Raw genomic sequence first — 11,587 nt, 5'->3', positions numbered from 1 at the left:
TACCACTGAGAACTGGGGCCACCGAGTCTGCTGTGTTAATACTATTACCTGTTCCTTTTGGAGGGGGAGCTCAGAGTCTGATCTACTAAGCAGTGTTTTGATATTAGCAGGGAGGGAACGGTAGGAAATTCTCACTGCATCTGCCGCTGTGAAAGAAAGTAAGCAAGAGTAAATGATCCTAAAACTAATACTTTCTGTCTGCTGATCCCCTGAAAGATGCCATGCATAGCTGCCAGGATAAGCATGAAGAGGACATCCCAAAGAGTTCCCCATTTGACTTTGTTATGAAACAGTTCCAAAGAAAAAGGTCATCTCCTGGAAAAAGAAAAGAGCAGCCTTCAGCCATAAAAAAATTCTTCAGGGGCTTTGACTTTGGAAAATCTGAAGGCAAGGACAGAAAGGAAATTGAAGAAACAGAAATAAACAATTCTGGAACTGATGATCAGAGTGAGAAGGAAGATCTCTCTGCAGAAAGTAATGCCAGTACAATAATGGAATACATGTTTATGAAAAACACATTTTAATTTCATAGAAAATCAGTTGTTTTTCTTGCAAGCCAGAAACCTGTATTTTGCTGTGTACAGTTTATCCTTTAGCTAGGATTTCCTTCTGATTGGAATATTATCAAGGATGTACCCTCTAATTTGATAGATGCCAAGCAAGGAGTGAGATCCATGTTGCTGAGGAGGAATAAAGCTTTTGGGTGACCTCTCTCTTGATCTCCAGTGTGAGAGATCAGTGCTGGAGTTGGCTCATTAGTTACAGAACTTACTTGGTTTCAAAGCCAAGAGTTGAGCAGTAGCTTGGCTTGTATGTGGGATTGGTCTCTGTCCACCCTGCTGATAGAGCAATCTATCAGCAACAAGAGCAGATGTTTTCTATCACTTGACATTGGTAAGGGGGAGGGGAAGGGAATGGAAATTTATTATGTGTGTGATTTTGGACACACAAGAATACTCTTTATATCCACACTAGAGAAAATTAGGCTATTTTAAAAAAGGAGCTGAAAGGTGATGCTTAGAACCCCATCCTTTGTCCTAAGAGTTTTGGGTAGGTTTGGGCAACCAATGAGAGGATGGCTACTGGGAGTGGTATTGCTATTTCATATAAATGTTTGCTGCTTTTTTCCAGTTATAAGCATTAGATGAAATTTCTGATTTGTTAAAGCATTTATCAATGAATGCAAATACAATTTTCCTTGCTGTACAACCTGCATGAAAGAAGAAGGTAAGCAAGGGATGCTTTGCAAAGCCACGAAAAGCAGGAACTGCCTTACACACACAATGAAAATTAACACAGGCTGTCATAAAGGCAGCAGCAGGTTCACCAGCCACTTGGTGCTAACTTATCAGGGTGTATTGCAGCAGCGTGGCTACAGTGCAGGCACATAGAGGTGGTTGTATGACTTGTGCATCCGGAGTAGCTGCAGTGCAGACTTTTGCATGCATTTCATGTCCTTGAACTGGGGGTGTGACCATCCAAAGTCATTGGCATAAAGGCAGCATGGAGATGTGCAATAGGAGATTCGTTTCCCACTCTGCATCAGGAGCTTTGTAATGATCTGACCTATAGTGATCTTATCACTCAGAATATTGGTCCACATTAATAAAAAATAGATCCTGTTTTACTGACAGATTTAGTTCATTTCCTAAAGTCTTTACCTGACAGTCACAAGTAGGTTTTACACACTATGTTAGTAGCAGAAATAACAAGGGCTCTATTTCTTTGTTACTCAGATGGAATTTCACATCTCATTTCTGAAGCAGAGTCACCATCTGGTGACCAGATATTTCACCAGTTCATGCAGAAACTGGGGAAGAAACCCAACAGCAAGAATCTGGATCTAAATAATTGTGCATTAAGTGCAGCAGATGTAACCGAGCTGGGTAAATACACATTTTATTCAACTAGTCACTTCAGACGTTTCTTTAATTCTTATTTGCCTATTCAGTTATTCACTTCCCTCTTTTCCATTCCCTTTCTTTTACAAAAACCTGGCTTTATTTAACAATTCAAGGTCCCTGAGAAATGTTAATGAATATGTTACACAAACTATATAATATATATATATAAATATAAAAATCAAACAAGTCTGTGAAGCAGGTTAATGTCCTTAACACTTGAACTACAGATAAGAAAACTGAGATACAAATTGTCATGGCTTTAAAATGCTGTATTTGTTGTAGAAAGCATCTTTGTATTGAGATGTATTAATATCCAGAGTGTGCAGAGAACATGCAAAGAGAATTCCCTTTTCTTTTTTTTACAGCTTCTTTACTGCCCTTTCTCCCAGAGCTGGAAGAGATCAGTCTCTCCTGGAATGGTGGTGTTGGTGGGACTTTGAAAGCTCTCACTGTTCATCTTCATCATGTAAACTTGTTAAAAGTCCTTCGACTTAACAACTGCAGACTGACAGCTGAGGATGTCACCTCCTTAGGTACAGGATTTCATTTACATTCACTTCCAGACAGCTTGGGTCTAACATAATCCATCTCATCTCTTCCTACATCCTACTCTTGCTGCTTCCGCAACGGACAATGTAAACTCTTGCTGTGAAACAGTAGAAAGAACTTGGGCTTACAGGTCATTCTGCCAAGTTCATTCCTCAGGGTATTAAGGGTTCATATTCAGAAGGGAACAGAATTCAGTCCTGTTTGCAGGAAAGCATGTTTTCAATTCCAATTAGTGTTTTGGTTTGGTTTTCTATCTTTGATATCTAATGATAGAAGAACTGAAACAGAGTCAGTCATAATAGGGTCACCTTAGGTGTTCATGAGGCAGGACAGATGAGTGCTCATCACAAAAAAATGTTGGTCTTCTGCAAGAGACTTAAAAACAGAAGTGCTGCATGAAGCCTTATGGCTTGTTTTTGCAGGCCTGGGAGAAGCTTATTCCCTTGATTACTTCTTTGCTTGGAGTGCCTGCTACCCTGCTTTCTGCAAAGCATGCGATTTAAAAGTTTTAAAGGTGGTGTTACGCACTCAGGTTCTGACATTGAGTCACCTGTGGGCCTGGAGTTTACTGTGGGAAGTGTCTGTGATATGTATCAAAAAGGAGGGCAGACTCAATCAACTGGGAATTCAAAAACTACTGCTTTTTTTGCAAGTTCTAAAAGCCAGTCTGAGTTATAAAGCTGGGGTTTGTGTCATTCATATCTAAGCTTTTTCCAGGAAAGGTTTGGCAATAAAATGACATATGTGGTGGTAGCACAAAAGTGGGTCATGCTGTCTGCTGGGGACAAAAACTATATCTCTCATCTCTACAAAAGCTGGTGAAAATAATTATCGGTCCATTTCTGATCTTTGTTTTGTTTTGTGTTTGATTTTTTCCTTTCCAAATTTATTTTATCCTTTATCAAGCCCTTGAGTTTTATTAGTTACTGGTTATATTTCCAATTGATTTATTTCCCCTGGTTCTTCTCTGCAGTTTCCTTCCCTCTTCTGGCTTGGTCTCTGCTGAGACAGATACAAAACTGATCATAGGACTTGAATTTCCAGCCAAAATGTGATGCCCTTGACATGTGGAATAGCAACACTCAGTTTGCATCGATTTTGCCTGCGATTTTGAAAACAACATATGCATTTAGGCCACTACTGCCTGTTTAACTATGTTCATATTTATCTGTGGAAATGTGGCCACTTGTGGACTCAGTGCATTCTGCTTAGAAATCATACAACCATAATATCATACAACCATAATATCAGCCTCTCCTATGTGATTGTTTAGAGCCGTGAGAAGTGATAGGAAACCATTCCTGGAGTTGTAGTCCTTTATTTATCTTCTGGGTGGAAAATGTGTCTGGAATGGTACTCCCCATGTCAAACAGAAACAGGCTATGCTGCAGAGGCAAAACCATTTCTCAGCTGCAGAGTATTGCTTAGTGTTCAAGAATGAGGCAATAATTTTGAATAAGTGCAGAAACAGAAACTGCAACTTGTCCTTTTCTTTCAGACCTTGATATTCCCTTTCAACAACAGAAATAGTTTGTTTTTTATTATAAAACCTTTGTGAAGAATTAATTTGGAAAACACACAGATGTGTGTTTTATTATTATTAATATGCAATTCTTAATTGCTAGGTTGATGTCGAGTTCAGATAAAAATTTGTGTGTGAGACTTTGAAATGGTATTTGCATATGGTCTGATTAATTGATCTTCTTTGCAAATTAGTTTATGCAAATATACACCTGCCTTCCTCCTCTACAAAGGAAGTTAGGAAGCTGGATTTTGCAGTGGTATGTTAGTATTGCAAGGGAGCACTAACCCAGTTCACACTGAGAGGTATATCAAGACTGCAAAAGGCTGGTTTTTCTGAATGTAAGCAAAATCAGTGCCATCTGCCTTGAAATCATGGGAAAATTGTTTTGGATCAAAACCATGCTCATCTTGATTTCTTATGAAGTGAGTCAGAAATTCCTGTCAGAAATGAAACTTTTACATATTCAGAAATAGTTGGGAGAGGGCCTTCTTTCATACCCTCCAAAATGACCTGTGGGCACAGTACAGAGGACATTGGAAGCTTGCCAAATAAAATAGAGCAGAACTACACAGAGCAATAAATTCAGATGTGTCACTTGTATTGATTTCCCTATAGACTAGACTTTCTGGGTCCTGGAAAGGTCTGCAGTTATGGCCAAACAGTCTGATGGGGATTTGGGAACCTGAATAAATCCCAGGTCTGTGTGTACTGTGACAATGACTTGTGGTCTGTATTGCTCCTTAGACAAAGTGAGAGTTTATGCAACATTGCTGCAGTAGCAACAATTCACACATATACCAATTTTTGTGGCAAGCCATTTGAAATACAATAATTTGAGAATGAAGTGACTAACTAACCTTCCTCTTTAATATATTCCAAACCTTTGTTTTCATCTTGCACTGAAATTGATACTTAGAATGAGTCATCTTAAACATCTGTTACAGGAGAGGCATTTGAAATTGTTTCTCAACTTGAAGAACTGGATTTATCATGGAACAGTAACATAGGTGGAAAACTGTCACTCCTGACAAAAAAAATCCAGAAAGGATGCAAGTTAAAACTTCTGAAAATTACAGACTGTAACCTGACGGCAAAGGATGGAGAATCCCTTGGTATGTGTATCGATCCAGCTGGACTGAGGGTGGCTTCACAAAAATATAAGCTGTTCAACTTGGATCATGGCTGTATTGAGCTCAGTATTAGTAGAAAGTTAATCTATTTCAGGCTCTGCATTATAACAGTGTTGCATTTTAATGTACTTTCTTTCAAGGAAGAAAGTTGTTCTCTCTAATCACGAGGTATGGTTGAGAAGAAAAATAGCTAGATCTAATCTGCAGTCAGGCTGCCTCAGTGGTCCAGGGTTGCTTGATCCTTTGAGACCTTGAGCAAATCATGGTGCTATATTTTTCTGGGGTTCTTCTGTATATATTCCAGACAATTACCAATTCTGTTCTTCTTTTCTTTTTTTCCCAGCTGAAATTCTAAATGTGATCCCAAACCTCGAAGTATTAGATCTCTCTATCAACAAACTCATCGGCTGCAGCATGAAGGTTATTGCTCAGGCTCTGAAAAATGTGCCAGGCTTGAAAGAGTTAAACTTGCACATGTGTGGATTAAAGCAAGACAGCCTCCAGGGTTTAGGTTAGACTTTATGTTCGAAAGACTTTCATTCTGAATAAATTGTACATCTGAAAACCATTTAAGAAAGGCAATGAGATGGGATTTTGCTGATGGTTTGGCAGTATTAATGGGCAGTCGTTATTTGCTGTTTGAGGATTGATAAAAGACTACAGAGACTTTCAGTAGGAGTAGCATTTATCTTCCCTGAGCTCAAGCATGTGAAAGTCAGTGGGGAGAGTCTCTCTCCACACCATTTATCTGAGACACATCTTAGGGTAGATTAGTGGCTCTATGGACATGCTTCCTCTCTCCCCAGACAGAACACAGACGATGCCCAGACACTCTAGCTAACTTTTAACAAGCTAATCCCTACTCTCAGGGGGAAATCCAAATTCACCATTATCACTTAATGAGTGTCCAGTGAAGCCATATGAAATGAGCTTATTGTCTGTGTCTCTCCCTAGTGGAGGTTTTATCCAGAAGACAAACCAACTGGCACTAATTAGCACATCCAGTAGTAATTTCAGCAAAATGCTGAGGATTGAATGGATCTGGGGGATGAGCTGGCCTCACCTTCACCTGGTCTTTCAGAGAGGAATAGAGTTGCAAAGATGGGGAAGCTTTGTGGTATTACTGTATGTCTCCTGTGATTATACACTGAAGCTTAGTCTAAGAGCTTTGCCTGCAATACCTTGTGCAAACTTTGACATTGAAGTAAATAAACAAATGCTAAAGCTGTGACCTGTGCTATTGTGGTAGCCGGTGACCAGGACGCTCCGGTTTCCATTTCAGACTTCGCTTTACAGCACCTTGCAGACCTAAGGAAATTAGACATATCATGTAACAAAGAGATCGGGGGTGGCTTTAAAGACTCAACAGCTCATTTGGCCACCTTGAAAAATCTCGAAGTCCTTGATCTCCACCAGTGCTGTGTAACAGAAGAGGACATGACCATTTTGGGTAAGAACATGTTGAGGAAATCCATTAAGAATCTAAGTTTTGACTTCTGAAAGCACTCAAAGGTGTAAGAGATTCTGCCTAACCTAGTGAGCCAGTTAATTTTTCTGTGTGCATTATCACAATATCTTGACATTGTTTTTTTTACTCTTTAGAACAATAACAATAAAATCCCATGACTCAAAGCCTCTATTGCCTACATCTTATTTTCCATGATAAAGAAGATAATTTGAAAAGCTACTGCTGAAGCACTGGGAAATACTGACTATTAGTAACAGCAATCATAATTTATTTTTAATTTATTGACTAATAGAAAATAACAGCATTAATACAAAGGAGTTTCAGTTAGCAGCAAAGATATTTAGAAATAACCCCCATCTCATTTAATAAATAAATTCCCTATTTCACCTAGGAAATTTCAACAGGAATCTGTGTTCTGATGACCTTCCACACAGTATGTAATACATATTTTCTTAAACATTCCTACTGAAAATAACAAGGCTATTTATGGGCTAAAACGTTACTCACCATAAATTCGACTGTCAGGATTTGGCCTTGACTTTTGGATTGATTTATAAAGAAATTATGTCAAGCAAGTATACAACTACGTATTTGTTTTGGATTGGTGACTGTCTAATAAATATTTCATGTTTTCACAGGCCAGGTGATACCTCTACTCTCCAGTCTTCAAGAGCTGAATTTATCCTCAAATAAAAATGTAGGCATCTCATCTGGACCTCTTCTGGGCAGGCTCAGGTTTTTACCAAAGTTGAAATCTGTGTCCATCAGCAATTGTGGTTTAGGTGAAGAGTCGTTTTCATCACTAGGTAGGAATGTTTTTTTAAAGAGTGTGTATTCTCTGTGTATCCTTGTGGGATAGGTACTTCATTCTCCATTGGCTGAACTCCAGAGATCACGGCTACATTATACCACAGGTCCCAGCTGAAAAAGCTTGTGATGAAACCAGTGTTTCATGAGACCCAACTGCAAGGGAAGACCATTGTGTGTCTTCCCCCATTATACCTGACTGGATGAAGTCCTTTTAGTCTTTTGTCTGATAGTGAGCTTTTGAATACTTCCTAATTTGGGAAGAGAAAGGAAAACATGATTTTATATTATGCTGTAATTATAGTTTGGTTGTAACACGGCATTTGCAGTTTAATGGGGTAAAGTTCTGACTGAAGGTTTTTCACCTCACTGCTGGTGAAAGTTTCAATAGAAACTCTCTGGAATACAGTTAAGTATGGGGTAGTGGAGGAACTGAAGCAATGGCTGCTTAGTAGAAAAGAGACTGCATAGCTATGAAGAAAAGTCCAGTCTAACGTGGGACATGTAAATTCAGCCTCTTTTGCCTACTTATTGCAAATCCCAGTGGATTAGTGGCTACACTGTACTTTTGATAGGTGTTCCATATGGCACATGAAATCTAAGTACCCCTAAGAGGGATCAGTTAGTTACCAGAAAATGCACTTACATTTTGTACTGTTTACTAGTGACATTGAAACCTGTAGTAAAACTTGACTGCCTTCAGCAGAAGCAGTAGCAAGCTAAATTGGTCTGAGGTCCCTGCAGGAAAAGTACTATATTTATATCATTACAATTATGTAAGAGTGACATCATGGAAACTGGTGTTGTCAAAAGATACAGAGCATTTCACCTTGCATGGTGAGTTCACAGCAAGAATTTGCTATCTTCAAATTGATATAAAATGGTTTAAAAACAAGCTGTTAAGTTAAATTGGCTTCAGTGGGACAAGGTCAAGCCAATAACATAAACAGAAAGACAAGAAACCCCTCCACAGAGTTCTTATAGATTCTGTACGCAGGCCCTTCTTATATTCTTTATTCTGTCTTTTATTAGGATGAAATAAGTCATTCTCAGCACAAGTAGGCAGCCTGTTAGAAGCCTATTTACAGGTGAATTGTTGGTGAGTTGTCTATTGAAGCTATGTTGTTTTCTCTCAGTAAGCAGAAGTTGCTGGTCTTAATCTTTTCAGCTGAGGCTGCCCTTCACCTTCCTGAACTGGAGATATTAGACCTTTCCTGGAATAAGTGCGTTGGTGGGAACCTAAAGCTGCTTTTGGGAGCACTAAAGCTTGCAATGGAGATTCGAGTGTTAAGACTGAGCAGCTGTAACTTGGTGGATGAAGATTTGGCACTTCTAAGTACGTATAACATGGTATTTACTAGCAGTCAAGGAGCCAGGGCATTTAGACCACAATTCAGAAGGGACTTGTTCTATGGGCTGAGCACATTTTTGCATAAATCAAATGAAAAGATGGAAAATAAATCAGTATTTTACCCAGAAAGGGTTTTCATTTTCCTGAAGTCTGGCTGTCCTGTACATGCACAGTGCAAAAGCTGAAAAGTATAAAATACAAAGAATCTTTTAGTAGTTTTAAGTATAACTGCAAAAAGGCAGCACTTGGAAAATGTAGGGTTTGCATCTGGTTTTTATATCAGATATTTAAACTGCCTCTGAGGAGTTTTATTTTGTTCAGTTGCCGGCTCGGTGTCCAGTAATTTATAGAAAATGTACATGCTGACAGGCAGTAATACAGGCACTACTAGCTCTCAGTCCATTAGGTGTGTTTCAGGATGTCACACTATTGTGGAAGAATCAAATCAGAAATACTTTTGCCCATCTCTTAGCAGCTGCTGAGAAATACTGGAAAATGGAAACCTGATGATGGAATCAATTATAGGATCCCTTAAAAACCATCTTTGTGATTCTGTGGGCCTGATTCATGGGTTTTGAGAGTCTGGGACTGGCAATAGCTGTGTGGCAGTTATTAAGGCTCTGTAATCTGAAGGCTGGTGAGATGAAGCTGAATATTTGTGACTTTATAAACACTACCCTTGATGGGTGTCTCCTTTTCCAATTGTACATTAGGGATCCCAGGTCCCTTTAGGGTATATTGGCACCATTACCCTCCCACAGTGAGAAGCAGCTGTTGTAATCACACAACCTCATCTAGTTTTGCTTTCCTCTGTCTAAATCATAGAATCATAGAATCATAGACTGGTTTGGGTTCTAAGGGGCCTTAATGATCATCTGGTTCTACCCCCCCAGCCACAAGCAGGGACACCTTCCACTAGAGCAAGTTGCTCAAAGCCTCATCCAACCTGGCCTTGAGCACTTGCCCAGGGATGGGCAACCTGTTCCAGTATCTCACCACCCTCATAGTAAAGAATTTCTCATGTCTAATCTAAATCTACTCTTTAAGTTTAAAAACAATCCCTTTTGTCCTATCACTACATGCCCTTGTAAGAAGTCCTTCCCCAGATTTCTTGTAGGCCTCCTTTAGGTATTGGAAGACTGTTATAAGGTCTCCCCTGAGCCAAACTCAGCCTGTCTCCATAGCAGAGCTGCTACAACTCTCTGAGTGTCTTCATGGCTCTCCTCTGGACTCACTCCAACAGGTCCATGTCCCTCTTGTGTTGGGGGCCCCACAGCTGAGCACAGTACTCTGGGGGGGGGGGGGTGTGTCATGAGAGCTGAGTGGGAAAATCGCCTCCATCGACATGCTGGTCCTGCTGCTGGTGATGCAGCCCAGGATATGGTTGACTTCCCGGCCTGCAAGTACACACTGCTGGGTCATGTTGAGCTTCTCATCAACCAGCACCCCCAAGTTCCTCTCCTCAGGGCTGTTCTCAATCCATCTCTGCCCAGCCTGTATTTGTCTCCCTGTAAAGCCTGTAAATTAGCCTGCATACAATTTCTATCCAACTGACTCAAAGGTTATCAGGTTGTCATGCAATTTTAACCCTATACTTCTGTTCCTTTTGAATTGCCTGTGTTTTAAATGTTGTGCACTCCTTCAGCAGTGATAAAACAGTTTTTCTGACATCAACAGCATGTGATTTAATGTTGCTGAGGAGTTGAATCTTGCTGTTTGACTGCTTAAAAGTCTTAAATAATATGGTATTACTACTATTATTAAAATACTACTGTTCTTACTTATGAGCTTTTGAGGCAATTGTGAGGATATATTAGTTGTGTTTGTGCCTGTAATTTCTTGCAGCATTGCTGACGCAGGATGGTCACCTAGCCAGATTACAGAAACTGGATTTGAGTTATAATAACAACATATCTGATGAAGGGTGGGTCATGTTCTGGCGACACGTAACAGTATTCAAAGAACTCTCAGAGCTGGATGTCAGTCTTCACCCATCGTCCTGCCGTGACTGTGGGATGTGGTTCAGTGAGTTGTTAGCAGCGCTGACAAAGCTACCTGCCTTGGCAGAGCTGGGGATGCAAAGATGGGTCCTTTCAGAATTACAACGGGAACAACTGGAAAGCTTTAATCAAGACAACAAAAGAAACATTTGTTTTGACTGTTGATGGAGGTTGAAGGTTTCTGGAGGGCCTTTCACAAGCAGCACATGAACCAAGTATTATGTGTCTCTGACTTAGAAGACAGCCTAGGTTTTATTAATCTCATCTCATAAGAACTCCTGAAATCCACAATTATGAAAAGCTTACTTTAACCTCTGGATGCACAGATTATTCCATTTAATAACATACTCTCTCAGATTCTCTGGGCCATGCTCACACTACTCTATATGCTTAATCTTTGTGTTGTGAATACTGCAGTGACTACTGTCAAATGAGCAACAATGATTTCAGATGGATACACTGCAGGTTTGCCAACAGCAGGAAGTGGCTGGGGTGTTTGCTAATGCAGGTGGCTAGACAGTGTGAATGTGGCCTCCTGTATGTAAGACAAATGTCTGAAAATACTTGAAACCTCTGTGTTTAAAATTGTAGTTTCTTTTCCCCCAGAACTTTTGCCTCTTTGTGAATCTGTAAAATTGTGAGATTTTGACAGCATCGCAACAACTCAGGATTCTATATTAGTCCAGTAAGGAAAATACACAAGGAGGTGTTCTGCCTCTGCTCAGCCCTTCATGCCATCTCATAGTGTAGATGAGTCCTGTGTACAGAATCAACATAAAATCAAGTTGATTGGTGTCTTTGCAGGTCTCAGGGACAAGAGAAATGCTGTGGTAGGTTAAGTGAGAGATGTCCT

General features: G+C 39.9%; 1 protein-coding gene across 1 annotated transcript; it reads left to right on the top strand.

The window, feature by feature from the left end:
* The first annotated feature begins 269 nt into the window (after positions 1–269).
* On the top strand, positions 270–10,899 carry LRRC31 (leucine rich repeat containing 31). The gene is made up of 9 exons (XM_031047115.2): positions 270–474; positions 1,737–1,886; positions 2,270–2,437; positions 4,923–5,090; positions 5,452–5,619; positions 6,391–6,558; positions 7,215–7,382; positions 8,552–8,719; positions 10,580–10,899. Exons 1-9 carry the CDS (start codon positions 285–287, stop codon positions 10,897–10,899), a joined length of 1,668 nt encoding a protein of 555 aa, XP_030902975.2. The 5' UTR covers positions 270–284.
* The last annotated feature ends 688 nt before the right edge of the window (positions 10,900–11,587 follow it).

Source organism: Melopsittacus undulatus, chromosome 6, assembly GCF_012275295.1.
Source record: "Melopsittacus undulatus isolate bMelUnd1 chromosome 6, bMelUnd1.mat.Z, whole genome shotgun sequence".
Lineage (NCBI taxonomy): Eukaryota > Metazoa > Chordata > Aves > Psittaciformes > Psittaculidae > Melopsittacus > Melopsittacus undulatus.
Note: the sequence above shows the minus strand (reverse complement) of the source record. Positions and strands in the feature narration are given on the sequence as shown.